Source organism: Haemorhous mexicanus, chromosome 12, assembly GCF_027477595.1.
Source record: "Haemorhous mexicanus isolate bHaeMex1 chromosome 12, bHaeMex1.pri, whole genome shotgun sequence".
NCBI classification, from domain to species: Eukaryota; Metazoa; Chordata; class Aves; order Passeriformes; family Fringillidae; genus Haemorhous; species Haemorhous mexicanus.
The window spans coordinates 3564854-3581087 of record NC_082352.1 but is presented as its reverse complement, the minus strand read 5'-3'; the positions used below and the strand labels follow the sequence as shown (position 1 = coordinate 3581087).

Below are 16234 nucleotides of genomic sequence, written 5' to 3'. Positions count from 1 at the left end.
AAACCTCATCCATGCTGGGCTCAGAGCCCCAGGCCCAAACCTGCTGGAGCCCTGGCTATTGAGAATTTCAGACTTTCTGTGCTGCCAGGCACTGACCCCCCAGAGAACACTGCATTGACCTGAGGCCATGGAGAAGCTTCCAAAATTGAATAATAGAACTGAGATTATGGGTGTGTAGTTTAAATAGAAGTGTGTGACATCACATGGTAGAAAACTTAAGAGTTTAAGGTTTTAGAATATAGTAATAGATCTAAAACAAAATGCTGTGGATTTGAGTTCTTCCCTCTCTCTGAACTGGGCAGGGACCAGCTGCAGGTGTTGCTGGAGTGGCTGCCCCACTCTCCATGAACTGCCAACCCCCCCAGCACTGTCACTGCCACCACCCTCACACAGGAGTGAATCCCTCAAAACCAACACATGGAAAGACTGGGAGAGTCTCTTTCCAGCAAAGCAAAACAAGCTTTTTTCTAATTGCTTGTGAAACAGCATCTGAGCCTAGCACCTGGTGACTGCCAACATTTCATAAAAAGACATTGAGTAAAAATAGGCTGGACCTTTTATTTTGCTGTAAAAAAAGAAAAAGGCAACCAAAGGAATAAAATGGCAGGAGTCCTCAGAGTCCCAGCACCTCGGTGAGCACAGGCAGCACCAGGGGGATCCCTAGAAACACCTGCATGTGTTCATGTGCATCACCCCTGACTGTGCCTGCAGCTGAGCTGTACACCCCTCCAGCCTTAGCTCTGGATTCCTTTAAGGGCCCCTGCTCTGGGCAGACGATGAGAGGAAAAGCAGAGGATGCACAACTCACATCTGGACACAGCCTCCATCCCATCCACTCGTGCTCCACCCCACCCTGAGGGCAGAGCCCAGCCTGGGAACTCTGTGCCCAGAAGTGACTTGGTCCAAGCTGAAGAGGTCACAGGACACAGCCCTGTCCCACACCACTGACCCACCTGCTCACAGTCACCAATTTCCTGCAGACTGTGACACCACTATTTACCTGTGGCAGTCTCAGGCTCCCAGGCAAACAGCACGAGGCTCCTACAGCCCCAGCAGAAAGCAGGGACACCTGGGACCACTCCATGGTGGGCATGGCTGGGAGGGGCCAGGCAGAGAAACACGGCCAGGGAAAAGCACTGCTGTGAATTTCCTCATTGCCTGATCTCTGTGGTGTCATGAAAACAGCTCCAGACGACTCCCAGCTGTCAGAAACAAGTCCATCAGGCCACCCATGGCTTCAGCAGCACTGTCACTCATGAGGCAGCACTGGGTTTATCAGATGTGCTCCATCTTCTAAATGAAACAGCAAGAATTCTAAATACCTTGCATGAATTTTATTTTGAGATGTCTCGAGGGTTCCCCCCGCCGAGCTGAGCCACAAAGGTCTGCACCCAAGTCATGGGGGGCTCCCAGCACAGCAAGTGCAGCACTTGCTCTGCACCACTGCAGCTTTGCAGGGCTGCACTGCCCAGGCCCAGCCCTGCTCCAGCCAGAACAGGTACAGCAGGCCAAGAGACTCTGCAAGACAACCAGCTACTGACATACACTTCAAAAAAATTACATGCTTGTTTCTGAAACCAGCTCCAAATATGGACTCTAACACACTTGATTGGTGTGCAGGTCTGTTTTCTATTGAGTGTTTAGATTTGGGAAACATGGCTTTGATTAAAAACGGGCACCCCACCAACTGCAGAAAATTTTCACATAACTGCCTGGCAAAAACAAAACAAAACAAAACAAAACAAAATGGAGCTGCAACAGTTATTGCCATTCATCAAAACCTCTGCCTTGCTCCCTGAGAAATTGCCAGTTTGCCCCACCTACACCTGAGAATGCACCTACATCTGGGATGCTCAAGGTTAACAGCAACAACAGAAGAGCACAGAGAATCCAAGATTTTACCAATTCCAGCTCTTTCCACTGCCTGCTATACAGTTGTCTTGCCTTAGCTGAGATTGCACTCCAGCATCTTTGGCTTCTTCCCTTTTTCCTGAAACAAAGCCAAAAATGAACATTCCCTGTGAAGCAGCAGTGTTATGGAGAGAAGGGAAGGGACAGGTGAGAGCGTGCACAGGCAGGGTCTGATCCTGCTGCAGTTCGTGCTGGTGACAAGAACAGGCAGGGCAGCAGGAGCAGCACGTGGCCAGGTCAGCACACTTCTGTGAGCAGGGGAACCCAGAGGTAAGTGACAAAGTTTATTCACTGCTCAGAACCACTCTGTCAGTGATTGTTTTCCAGTCGTTCAACATTTGACCGAAATAAATGGATTTAGCAGGAATTTCACATCAGCAAAAGACAGAAAACCAAGATCCTGCTCTGACACTACTGAAGGCCATGTCACATCCACAAGGGCAAGAGAGCAGAACAGCCACAGCAGCAGAGCCCTCCCCTGGCTCAGGGCAGCCAAGGCCATGCTTGATTTATCAGTGTCACTATCACACTCTCCCACCTGGTCAGAAACCCCTTCATTCCAACCCACACATGCTGCAGTTCTGCCCTTGCCAGAGACACACACAAAGGAGCTTCAGATTAGTGGCACTGAGATTTGGGACACCCTGAACTGTGCTCCACCAGCACCTGGCCCCATCAGGAGTGGCCCTGCCCGGTGTCCCCTGGGGCAGGGCCAGCACAGAGGGACACTCAGGAGGGGCAGCAGGACCACCCAGCCCAGCCCAGGAGCTGCACCCCTGGGGATGAGCTGCAGCACAGGGAAAGGTTTGTGCCACGACCACCAGAACAAAAGGGTATTTCCCATGCCTGGGAGAGGCCACAGGCTCTCCACAGACCACAGGAAATATGATCCAAGCCAGCTGGAGCATCTAAACATGAACAACTGTCAAAGTGCATTTAGGAATGGCTTTTTGTTTCTCTTTATTTTAACTTTGAAATTCTCTGATTTTTTCAAGTGACCACATTAAAGGAAGAAAACATCTTGTTTTCTCTTTCCAGGAGTTCTGAGGTGTCAGCAGTGAAACAGTTCACCAATTAAATAAATGTTTGGATGGCTGGGAAACAATGAAAGTCCCTAGCAGTTCTTCCACAACAGCCATCTACTTTTCCAAAAAACTATAAATACATTCTGAACTGAAACAAGCTTTGTTCAGCCAAATTCTTAAAAGAGCAATATTACCCATGAGACATGAGCTTTTGTAACCTATTAAAAGCCTCCTGGCTGTCCATTTGATGCACTCCCTACTTCATACAGCCTCTGATACTGCCACTTTACCACTGCACTCTGCCTTCCCTGCAGCTCACTCCCAAACACACACCCACCCTCACAGGGCACCACAGGCACTTCACTGCTGCTGCCTGCAATTAAAGACTTCACAATTAAGGCTGGAGATCATCTCCTGGGGGAGATCATGAAGTATTTGTGCTGCCATTGCAACCCAGTCACTCTTTCCAAGTCACCTGGTTTCCCATCCCTGGCACCTGAGGACCCCAATTCTCTGCTCAAAGCCCATCAAGGGTCCCTGAGCCCACCTGCACAAGGGCACCACCAGGGCAGCTCAGCCCTGCTGGGCAGCACCTGCCCCAGAGGGTTTTTTACCAGGCCAGGCTGAGCTGCCACTGCAGCCCCGTCCCCAGCAGCAGAGGGTGGGACAGTGGGACAGTGGGACAGTGGGACAGTGGCCCTTCTTGAGAAGAGAGGCTCAAACCCCACTGCCCACAGGTTTTCATGCACAGCCTGCCAATAAGGACTTCTCCAGCATCTCAGGTTTGGAAATAGGTGTCACCCTCTATATAAGAACAGATGCATAAATAACCCTAAATAAATAATACATATATAACCCTATATATATATATATCATAAATAACACATGTATCACCCTATATGTATATGATAAATAACACATATATCACTGTCTATAATAAATCATACATATATCACCCTATATATATGATAAATAATACTTATATCACTCTATATATAATAAATCACACATCTATCACCCTATGTGATTAATAACAAATATATCACTCTATATATAATAAATAACACATATATGATTCTATATATAATATAAATAACACATATATAACCCTATATATATAAGAAGCAACACATATATAACCCTAAAAATAAAATAACACATATAAAACCTTTTATATAATAAGTAACACATATAAAACCTTATCTATAACAAATCATACATATATAACCCCATATATAATAAATCATACATATATAACCCCATATATATCGTAAATAACACATATATAACCCTATATATTATAAATAATACATATATAACCCTATATATATAATAAATAACACATATGTAACCCTATATACATAAGAAATAAGACATATATCACCCTATATATAATAAATATATTATATATTATATATAATATATAGTAAATCCTCACCCCCAGCCGAGTCCCTGTGCAAGCCCCTCCACACTGTGCACAGGAGGTCTCAGCTGAGCATTAGTGAGTGTTTGTGCTCTGGCTGCAGGGCTTGTCCCTTCATCAGTCACAGGCCTTTCCTTACAAGCTTGCTGGAACCATAAATGTGACTTCAGAGATTTAGTAAAAACTGCTCCAAAAAACAAGGAATGAAGTTTCAGACAATGTGAAATACTCCAGCTGGAAGAGATACATGACTTGCTTGGCTGCTTTTTGTGCTCAGTCTCAGCACAGTAACAAGCAAGACTATGCTGACAGGGAGCCAGAACAACCCAGTGAGGTTAACAAGGAGAGATAACACATACCACAGAATGGAGCTATCTGCTCCAGTGGGGAAAGGAAAAAAAAAGGCAGAAAACCCACTTCCAGAGAAAGCACCCACACGGGCACATTGAAAAGTCACAGAAAAGCCCAGCCAAACAGAACATTTATTGGTTGATCGTCGGCACATTTGCTAATTTTGTTCAGAGCTGAAGGCTAGTAAGCCAGCAGGAATCCTGCTGCCAGCCCCAGGAGCTGTCACACCCCTGGAGCAGCTCCAAGCAGTGCCACACCACAGCCCCAGGTACGATGGCCCTGTCAGGACCTGAACCCTTCAGGCAGCTGAGCAGAGCCCTCCAAAGTGAGCCCTTCCACCATCATGATAAACCTTACAGACACCAGGCACATTCCTGCATCCCATCCTCCTGGCTGCTCCAGCTCTGCTCTATTTCACACATCCCCACCCCTCTCACAGAGGAGGCACTTTGTCCAGGAGGGGCACAAAGATCAACCACCACATCACACTCTAACACACTCAGTTTCTCCAGCCACAGAACAGGAGATTATTGAACAATCATATTAATTATTTAACAATTATACTAACAATCAACCAGACTCTGCCAACATGCAGTGAAGTGCTGTCCTGAGATGTTTGGGGCATATGATGTGGGTAGAAGGCCAAGTGTAGAGCTTATTATACACATGCATAAATGTTCTGATCTTAGTAAAACTACCTGGCTTATCACTGTCACTTTATTTTCTTTCCATTGCTGAACAGTCCTATTACATACCTGAAAATTACTTTGCCAAGTTTGGGGCATTTTTTAAATAATCATTTTAGCATTTCTAAAAAATAATCACTTTAGGATTAGGCAAATTCTCTTCCTTTGGGAGTGTTTTCTAAGCACCTAATATCCACACAGCTAAGAGCCACTTACATCCTAATTCATTCACTGTGAATATGAAGGATTTCAGCCTAGACTTGCTGCATGAAGCCATCAGTGGTAGCACACAAACTTGTACCATTTACACATTTTAGATGTAAAAATTATACAAATTCAGGGACGTTTTCCACTGAAAAAAATCAACTTCAATCAAACTATAAAACCAGCCACTTTGACAGTTAGCTGTTCCTCCACAGCAGGGTAGCATTTCTGTTCTGCAGACTGAGCCCATAAAGTCACTAAGGTGGGATTTCCTCCCAGCTCTCACACCACTACACATGAACCCCCAGTGAGTGAGTGCAGCTCAAACAGGACATTCACACCCAAAAATCTCTGGAAGATCCAGCATGGAGGTGAGGGAAACAACTGCCAATGCAAGTTCCACTCTGCCACAGAACCATTTTTGACTTCCAGTGTTGCTCAGGATGCCTCCCTGACCCACCTGAGAGAGCAGAGCTGATTGGGTTGGGGTTTTTTTGGGGTGAGGGGGTGGGCAAAGGAGGAAGGGTATGTTTAAAAACCTGATGCTACTTCTGGGATTTATCCCTGAGGGAAGCACCACGGCCTTGGCCTGGAGCTTGTGACAGCCCTGGAAGCTGAGCAGGAGCAATGAATTGCTCAGGGTTTCTCACAGCATTCCCACTCCAAACCCAGCTGCAGCACAGGCTCCCCTCAGCCCCTGCCAACATTGCCTCCCCTCACCCTGCTGGGCACTCACAGGAGCACCCCCAAGCCTGGGGCAGCACAGGGGGCTCAGAGCAGGCTCAGCACAGCACTGCTCATGCCTGCACCAGCCCTTGTCCTGCAGACACAAACCTCTGGCCTGGAGCCTCACCCTGGTACCCCCAGCCAAACACTGGCAGCTCTTTGGAAGAAGGGTTTTCTCCTTTCCCTCTCACACACAGTGCCTTCACTTTTAACAGAGTAATAAAAAGAAACAAAAAGACCATTTGCTATGAAACAATATCCCATCCACAGCCAAGTGTCCTGCAACTGAAGATAAGAAAATGTTTGCCCCCATTCATAACACGGGCTTCCATCCAAGTTGCAGCCATCCAAATTCCCATTTCATGTTAATTGTACATGCTACATTATCTAGTACCTAATAAAACAAAGCCACACATACCCCACAACTCTCCCCTGCTGTTGTTATATCAAACCCCTATTTCAAGGATGGCTAGCAGGGACTACAAGAAGCCATCTCAGGAGCATCCCTCATAGCACATTCAATGCCACAGACAACATTCCCTTTTCCCAGCTCTGTGCACTGGTGTTATCCCATGCTTTTTCCATGTTAATTCCTTCTACTTTCTCTCCCCCCACCCTCCTCCCTTTGGATGATGTTCCAGCTACAGACTTTATCACTCTGACCATGATTTCCTGCCTCACTGAGGGGACAGGCTCCTTTGGCCAGAAAAGCCTGACCACTCTCAAAGTAGTGTCAGCAATATATTTTCCAGCTGTAATGGGGAGATTATAAAATCCAGAACTCTGAGGCACACAGCCTGTTTGAGCACTTCAGGGACCCCCCCATGTGAGTTTAGTTCTGTCTAAGTGTTTGCCATTCAAAAGCAATTTTTTTCCCAGGCAGCCTCAACTGCAAATGCTGAAGGACATCAACTGCTTACCAACACTGAATTAATTTCTAAGCCCAGCAAAAGAGAAATATAAAGTAATTACCAGACAATAAATCTCAGCTTTTCCCCTCAAATGATATGATGTATCAATCGGTGCCTTTACTTTGATGGAAACAGGAAAGAACTAATATTTCACACAGAAACCTTCAGGGATTCCTAAGACTGAAAACAACTCCATAGCAAATCTCTCAAGTGTTCTGCTCACCAACTGCAAGCTCATCTAAATCTCATTCAAATTTTCAAATTTCATCTCTGTGCAATACAGCTTTTAGAGACTTACCACTGTTACCTGTCTTAATTTTGATCTCACTTGCATAAACACCCTCCATCACATCAACCTGCACACAGAGAACAAGCATAAATGTACAGCTCTGAATTCAGGAGCACATTGCAGGGCTCAAATCCAGATTTACATGGATGACTACACATAAAAAGGGCAGAAAGGGCCTGGATGGGTCTAGAGATTTATTTCCTCCCTTCACCTGGTCTTCCCTTCCCTCACCTGCCAAGCCCAAGGCTCCTCAGCACCATGTTAGCAGCACTGTTTCTTGGTGGTGCTCCAGAAAACATGTGCTGGTACTGCTGGATGGCTCTCTGGGAAGAGAGAGCTCTCAGAAGTCAAGGCTACTCACCAGGGCTGTGCTGAACTGAGCAATGTATTATTAACAGAATCCTGGCTTTGTGTCTCCCCTGAGACACCCCTGCTTCCCCTGGCAAAGCTCCTTCAGGTCCCCTGGCTCTTGCTGCAGGAGGAGCTCAGAGCTGCCCGTGGAAGGCAGGGAAGGTGGCAGCTCTGGGACAGATCCCTTGCTCTCACTGGGGAGCACCACACGTGTCTGAACTCAGTTCTGCATCTCAGCTGGGGGCAGGGGGGTGAGCTGGCAGCCAGGGCTGGGGGAGGCTCTGGGTGTGCAGGGATGGGGAGAAGCACCTTCACAGAGGGCACTGCCTGCACAGGGGGAGCTGAAGGACGAGGCAGAGCTGCAGCCTTGCTTGTCCCTCTGGACTTGGCACGGGCAGGCAGCTGCAATCCCCACCTCCCCAGGATCAGGCACCTCCTGCAGCTTTAGGAGAGGACAGCAGGACAGTTAAGTCACTTCTTGTGCTGGATTCCATCATCATGGCCAAGGTGAGCAGAGCCCTGGGTGGGGGATGGCTGCAGCACAGCAGGGGCTGCCCTGCCAGCAGTGTGTGCCTGCTGCCCTGCACAGCTGAAAACACTCCAGCAGAGAGATCTGCTGCAAAAATAGCAGCCAAACAGCCTAAGTGCTCAACATGGACCTTTCCCTGCCCAGCAGGTGACAAGGTTTACAGTCAGTCCACAAGGATGCACGACTGGGATGGGTGTGCCAAAACACAGCTTTAACCTTACACTTTTCCAACACCTAGACATCAGACTGAAGTATTCTGCAAAGAAAACAGATTTTAAGACAGTGCCTGAGCTCATGACTTTCCAACACCCACCAATGTCCTGCTGACACCTCAGGATGAACACTCCATTTAAAAAACATTCCTGAAACAACTTTTACCTCACCTCATATCAGTGTTAAGCTCAAAAGAGTTATGAAAATGAGTGAAAGTACTTTTAAAATACTTTTTAATACCTCACTTCTCAGCATCTGCCACTAAACCAAGCACATTTACCAAACTGTCATACCTTGCCAGGGGGTCTCAGAGGGCTGAGGAGGAAGAGGATTGGGCAGGGAATGCACAGGAAGCAGCTACAAGGGAGCAAAGTCTCACAGCTTTACCCAATTCAGCTGCTGCCAAAGGAAGGGTCTTGGCTTCCTGGAGCCCTGTCTGCACCCTCTGCCTTGCGTCAGCTCCAGCCATCTCTTTGACAAAGATGAGTTGGAGCAACTCCTCAATCCAGCCCCAAACAACCTTCCCTCTTCTCCCTCCTTCTCTGCAGGCTTTGTTTCTGTCAGATCAGTGAGTACAGGTGGCTGCAAGGTGCTGGTGGGAGCACATGGAAGTGGAGCAGTGCTGTGCCTCACCTGTGAAACTGGGCAGATGCAGAGCCTTTCTTTTGGCAGCACTGGCATCTTTACTCAGATTAAACCAAGGGTAGGAGGGCACCTTCCTTCTCTCTCCAGATGCACTGCAGCCTGGGAGAAGGAAGGGGAGGGTGGAGAAGCTGGAGCAGTAAAACAAAGCTCCAGCACAGCACAGCACTGTCAGGGCCTGCAGAGCAGCACAGGCAGACCCGAGGGCTTGCACCCTGCTTGGCTTGGCTCCTCCAGAGCCTCTCTGGAGATCAGACCCTGCACTTCTCCCCCATCTCGTATTTATCTGTCCCAGACTATGGCTCCCTCCCGAGGCAGTGCAGGGAGGGGTGGGAAAGCAGCCGGGGCCTGCCAGCACCAGCACCCTCGGGGGAACACTCACACAAACTGACCCACAGCCAGCATGGAGGGTAGGGTAGGGCTACCCAGGGTAGGGCTGTTCCTCCTCCAAGAAGAGCTGGCTAGTCCCTTGAACAGTTCCAAAACAGCACACTGCTCAATTTTTAATTTTACTGGGGGTGTGGGGGCAGACAACAACAAGAGGATGACAGGACACAGAGCACAGTAAATACCTGGTGTCCTCATATCAGCATTTACTCATTAGACAATTGAGCTCATCTAATTAAGAAGCAGTAAAGCATCTCTGCTCCCTCTGCCTTGTTGGACCTACTGGCTCAACAATTTTGCTCTCCACAGGCACCAAGGAACACCCACCACTGCCTCTGCAGTGTGCCACTCACCAGTGCTGTGCAGACACCTCACAGCTGCAGCATGTACAAATCAAGGCATTTTCCTTGATTCCTTTTATTAAGACACCCTCAGGTAAGTCAAACTAAAGCCAGACTTCTCCCTGTTCTGTTCTCACTCTGACCCAACAGCCTGTGGTCAGCCCTGTCAGCCTCTCATGCACTGGCTCAGCCAAAACCCAGCATTCACCCACATGGATCATCTGAACCAAAAAGGTGGAAAGGTGGGATCAAATCCACCAGGATTTATCAAAGCCTCAGCAGCTCACAGAACTCAACTTTTCTCTTTCAAAGCAGCCCAGTTTTCTGGGTTTCATCTGCTTCCAGGGTGGAAGTCACAGCAGTCCTTGGTGCTGCCACAGCAGGAGCCTCCAGAGCAGCACAGAGGCTGCCCAGGCCCAGGCACTGCTCATCCTGCACAGGGAGCACACGTGCAAGCAGGAGCACCTGCAACAGCCAAACTCTGAGAAGCACAAAAATCTATCCCCAACACAGATTCCCCACGTTTGCTCCTGGAGCCCCTGACTGCACCCTCAGCTTTCCCAGGCCACGGGAAACACCTCCCAGAGGCTCAGGACAGCTAACTTGTTCTTACTCTCACATTTTATTCCTCAGTCTCCCACTGCAGACCATGGGAATGTTGAAGGTAATATTTCCTGCAGTTCGTGTGTTACAAGCCCCACGCAGCTTCTGCCCCCTCCGAAGGGAACCACAGCTGCCCTCAGCAGCATCCCTCAGCACCGTGCCAGGTGCCAACACTGCAAAACATCCAGCGGGTGATCCATCAGCTTCCTTATCAGCCCTAGACGGATGAAGGAAGGCAGTAAGCACTGCATTCAGCCTCCTTTGTCTGGGCACAAAAGCTTGGAGAAACTCTGCCGCTGCAGTTTACAGAAAGGTTTTCCTGCTAGAGAGGTTGCTGCTCACTTAGCTACCTCCAGTGGCCCGCCCGCGTCTCTCTCAGACAATGAAGGCAGCCCTGCAACTCCTTCCCTCCCTGCAGAGCACCCAGTGCTGCACCAAAACCACGAGACTGAGTCAGCGACCGAGGTGACACACGGCTCCATGCTCAGGATACCATGGGTATCCACGGAGATACCCATTCCCTCAAAGGCCTCGGATGGGGCTGGCTGAAGGTGAGGGGGCTCATCCGCACCCCCTCACCTCCCCAGGCTTTCCCTCCCACCCTGCGGGAGCTCTGACATCCCCACGCTCGAGCAGGGAACGATCGAGCTGCTCCCAGGGCTGCCCGGTCCCGCAGCTGCCGCTCACCTGCGCAGGAGAGCCAGGGCAGGACCTGCACAGCCCGGGACCAGCTTTTCACAGGGGTTTTTAGCCTTTGGCATCTAGTACAGAGTAAGACAGGTAGGGGAGCCTAATCCTAACTACTGCGGCCATAAAACACATGCACTCATCCACATTTCAAGAACATACACATTTCAAGAAGTTTCTTTTTTTTTCTATAAAAAAGGCAACAAAAATTCAAGAGGTGACCAACAGGCCGGCTTAACCTCAGCAAGGGCCGAGAGCTCCTCTCCTCCAAACTCCCCTGTGGTCCCTGGGATGTCCCTGTGCGCTGAGCAGACCCTGTGAGGCCTCGCCGGCAGGAACAATGCTGGGCTCCCACAGGTACTCTGAACTAGCACAAAGATTTCATTGAACGAGGCACTAAGAACTGCTCACCACCCATACTCATCATCTACAAACGCTACCCCAAACCGAGAGCAGGATCGCAAACACCACATCCTCTGGGATGCTGGAGGCTAGCAGAGAAGCTTCAGCAGCCCGTGAGGAAGGGAGACAAACGAGAGTCACTGTAAGCCCCGAGTGCACAAGCAGCTCTCGTCACGCTTCAGACACTTATCTCCCAGCCGCACGTGGAAAGGGAAGCATCACACATCCCGGCAAACCGCGTTAGGAAGAGACGGCATAGAGTTCACATACCGGGAGTGAACTATGGTGCAAGCGCTTCGGACACCAGACAGTGTCTGTGGCCACGTGAGACTTCAGCGGGCACCTGGTCCAGAGCAGCCCCGGGCATCGCACACCCGCCTTCTCCACGGCCGAAGCCGCCCGGCTCGGCAGGCCCCGCACACCGCCGCCCTCCAGCCGCCCGCTCCCCCCGCCCCACTCACCAAAGTACTCCTTCTTCATGTGCATCTCCAGCTCCTTCTCCAGCTCCAGCGTCAGCGCCTCCAGCCGCCTCTCCGCCTGGCTGGGGCCGCTCTCCCGGCACGGAGTCACCTGGTAGGGGAGCTTGAATTTGGGAGCCGAAGCGGAGCCTTTGGTGGGGCTGTAGGCGTAGGGGGGCGGCGGCTCGGGGGCTCCGGCCGGGTGCTGCTGGTCGTGCCGCGGCGGGGACTGGGCATGGACGCGGTGGTACACGTCCCCCAGCTCGGGCACGGCGCCGTCCTCCTGCAGGCCGGGCCCCAGCAGGGACGAGCGGGGCGACGGCAGCTGCAGCTCGGGATAGGCGCTCATGGAGCCCCGGGAGCTCCGCGAGCTCTGGCTGGAGATGCTGGAGCGGGGGCTGACCACGGCGGGGCCGGCCGAGCCGCGGCCCTCGGGGCCGCACAGGCTGGAGCGGGGGCTGGCCAGGGCGAGCCCGGTGCCGCCCGCCCCCTCGGGCTCGGCGCTGCCCGGCGGGCCGTACCTGGAGTCCGAGTAGCTGGAGCGGGGGCTGGCGGTGCAGGAGTACTGGCTGGCGGTGCTGGAGCGGGGGCTGGCGTGGCGCTGGTCGTAGCCCATGCTGATGCCGCTGGTGCGGTTGCTGCTGGGCTTGCTACCGCCGCCGTCGTAGCCGGTGAGGCTGGCGCGGGGGCTGGAGTGTTTGCTGGTGTCGCTGGCCGTGCTGGCGTAGCTGGAGCGGGGGCTGAGGGCGGCTCCGTCGTACTGCACCAGGCTGGCGCGGGGGCTGCCGTACTTGTCCTGCCCCGGCACCACCAGGCTGGAGCGGGGGCTGGAGAACTTCTCGTAGGGCAGCGCGACCGCACCGCCCAGGCTGGAGCGCGGGCTGGAGAATTTGCCGTGCTCGGCGGCGGGGCCCGGCGAGGCGGCGGCCAGGCTGGCCCGCGGGCTGGCGGCGCCGAACTTGCCGTCCGGGCCGCCGGGCGCCCGCCCGCCGCCTTTGGCCACGTAGCCGCCCTCGTAGGCGCTGCCCGCGGCGTAGCGGTAGCCCTCGGCCGAGTAGCGCTTGCCCTTGTCGGCGAAGCCGCTGTAGCAGGGCAGCGCCACCTCGGAGCGGGTGCACAGCCCCTCCTCGCAGCACGGCGGGCCCGCGCCCGGCGGCGGCTCGGCGGCGGCGCGGCCGTTGGCGCGGAGCGGGGCGGCTTTGCCGCAGGGGGCGGCGGCGGGGAAGCCTTCGGCGGGCGGCGGCGGCGCGGCGGTGCCGTTCATCTTCCGGCCCCGCTGCTCCGCCGTCATGTGGGCGGCGATGACCCGCTTGGTCTCCTCCAGGTCGGGGTGCAGCACCAGGTCCCGGCGGCCGCCCCGGCCGTACGGACCCTCCGGGCAGGGCTCGTATAGGGACAGGTCCTCCATGAACTTGGTGGCCTTCAGTGCCATGTCCTCCTCGTACTTCTCCATGCTCTGCCGGAGGCCGGCGGCGCGGGGCGGTGAAGGGCGGTGAACTCTCCGCGAAAGCGCAGCTCGGAGCGGAGAAAGAAAAGGAGTAAAAAAAAAGAAGAAAAAAGGCAAAAAAAAAAAAAATCCAAAGAGCAAAAAAAAAAAAATCCCCAAATCCAGCAGCACTGAAAAAAGCACCCCAAAAGAAAGCCCCTTCCCGCGGTCCTGGCGGGGCAGCGGCGGGACGCGGCTCCTTGTCCGGAGAGCTGCGAGGCGGCGGCCGGGCTCGGGGCGGTCACCCGGGCGGCATCCCGCGCCGCGGCACTGGGCTCGGTGCGGCCGGGCTGCCCGGCGGAGCGCGGCCGGCGCAGACGAGGCGCCCCTGTGTCACTTTCCAGCCTTAAATAAGTTGCTCGGTCCAGTCAATGGCGCGCTGCGCGGAGGAATTTGCGCTCGGCGGGTCCCTGCCCCCGCCGCCCCCGGCGGCCGCCCCGCGGCGGGGCCGCGGCCCGCCCGCACCCCCGGGCGGGGGCGAAGGCGGCGGCCGGCCCGGAGGGGCTCTGCGGCGCGGCGAGCGCGGCGCGGGGCGCGGCGAGGCAGGGACTCCTTTGTGTGGGGCAGGAATGCGAGGAAGGAGACTGGGCGCTGCGTCCCGCTGGAATGTAGCTAATGCCGGAGCCAAACAATGATTTTCCCCGAGTCAGTCAGGGAGAGGGCGGCCGCGGCGCTGCTCGGCGGCGGGGTCGGCAGCTCCCTCCTCGGCTGGGCCGGCCGCGCCCGGCCCGGGGCCGGCTGCGGGCGGTGCCGCGGCGGCGGCGGGGCTGTCACCGCGCCGGGGGTCCCCGCGCGGGGCTCGGGCGGGCCCGGGGAGCCGCGCACGGAGCGCCCGGGCAGGAGCGCTCGGGATCCCGGCCCGGGGGGGCTCCGCCGCCCGCGGCCCTCGCTGGAACTTTCCAGCAGGACCCGCGGCCTCGTCCCGCGTGGGGAAGGGGAGGCTCTGCCCCACCTGCGGCCGCGGCTCCCCCGCACAAACACCGGCATCGCTGCGAGGGCCGAGGGTCGGGAGCAGCCCCGCACCTGTGCGAAGTCCCCGGCGCAGGCAAGGTGCCTCCGCTGAAAGGACTCGTGTTCGTAGCGCGGCAGCTGAGGGTAGCTGCCAGTTATTTATTAAGTCTTAAAAAAAAAAAAAAAAAAGGGCAGCGCTAAGACATATGATAAACATATTGTGGCCTAAAGCAATCTGTGAGCTGACAGGAGTGTACAAAAGCAGCTACTGTGCGTGTGACTGCAAGAGCTTCATCTGTTGATCGGTGATGAACACCCCGGCACCGCTTACTATTTACATCTGTGTGCTCACGGGGAAGGATGTCAGAAAACAACCCCTCAAAACGGCAACTGAATTAACTGAATCAGACCCCCGATACTAAACCGTAGCCTACAGTTCTTTTGGGGTTTTTTTTGATTGTTGTTGTTGGTTTTTGTTTGTTTGTTTGGGGTTTTTTTGGTTTTTTTTTCAACTGAGCTACAAGCTCCCTGGCAATCATTTGTGTTGATGGCAGAAATGCTGACAAAGTCCTAACAACAGGTATCTGACGTGTGTCCTTACACTGCTGGGTGCTGACCACCCACTTGCTGAGAGGAGAGAAATATGGCTCAGGTTTGAGCTACAGACACTCTGCTATGGCAAGAACATTTTATTCTGTTATTGCACCTAATTAAACATTAAAAGCAACTGTGTACTCAAAAAGGTCCCCAGCAGTGGAGGGCAATTGATTGGCAATGTGTTTTCTTGTGTGTGCAGGGGTGGTGGGAAAAAAAATCCAACAAACCGTGTAAATGTGCAGAGCAAGACCTGAAAACCAAACCTGTTAGGCATGACAGAGGCAGTCCACGTCCATGCGGACGTACATAAGCAACATCACCACTCTTGGGAATCGAGTGCTCTTTTCTGCATTCGCGTCTTTCATTACTTTTTGCCCATCTCCTAAACGAGCTGTTACCACGTGTGGTACTTGTAGAACAAGTTACATTTCAGCCGTAGCCCGCAGGTGTGTGATGCTGGAAGGCACCTCTGCAGCAGGGTGTCCTGGTGCAGTCCCTCGCTGCTCCCGCTCCCGGGACCAGCAGCAAACACGGCCCGGGGCATGTGCCCCGGCTGTGGGGGGATCACAGCAGCAGCTCCAGTCCCCATCCTGTTCAAGCCACAGACCCTGGTAAAGTGTGGTCAGCACAGACACTGTGCTGTCAGCCGTGCCACACGGACACATCCCTTCCACATGGACACATCCCTTCCACCAACAAAGAGAGCTCCCTCCCACTGAGCACATGGAGACCACCTTCAGCTTGAGCTTTCATCTGCCCCACCTGGGATGAAGTTTGTTTGTGGCAGTGGGCATCTCATGACCTGCTGCCCTCCAGTGTACTGCTGCAGAGCTCCTTCGGTCCTTCCTGGGGCCTGTGTGAGGCTGTTCTCTCCTGTTACCGATTTAGCACCACTTAGTGTCCGTTTTTGTAAGGTCGACTTCCTGAGAAACTGGGAGAGGCTCGTGCACAGCTTGGAAGGTTGGTCCATCAGAGCACATGTCAAGAAAATGTGCTCTGTTTTAAGGGTATCTTGGTTTATTTTGGAGGTTTTTGTTTGGTTTTTGTTGTTTTGTTTTTCA

The 16234-nt window shown here is 53.1% G+C and overlaps 1 protein-coding gene across 3 annotated transcripts in view; it reads right to left on the bottom strand.

Annotated features, from left to right (window-relative positions):
* Nucleotides 1-13945, bottom strand: part of WTIP (WT1 interacting protein) — a 95155-nt gene extending 81210 nt beyond the window's left edge. Inside the window, exons 1-2 of one of the 3 annotated variants that reach the window (XM_059857790.1) lie at nucleotides 12661-12800; nucleotides 12143-12251 (exon numbers count right to left, since the gene is read on the bottom strand). In XM_059857790.1, the coding sequence (XP_059713773.1) occupies nucleotides 12143-12167 (25 nt within the window). In that variant the 5' untranslated portion in view covers nucleotides 12168-12251; nucleotides 12661-12800. Of the gene's footprint in view, nucleotides 1-11951; nucleotides 12076-12142 lie in introns of those variants that run through there. The other 2 variants (XM_059857789.1, XM_059857791.1) reach the window with 2 other exon arrangements.
* Between the last annotated feature and the right edge of the window lie 2289 nt (nucleotides 13946-16234).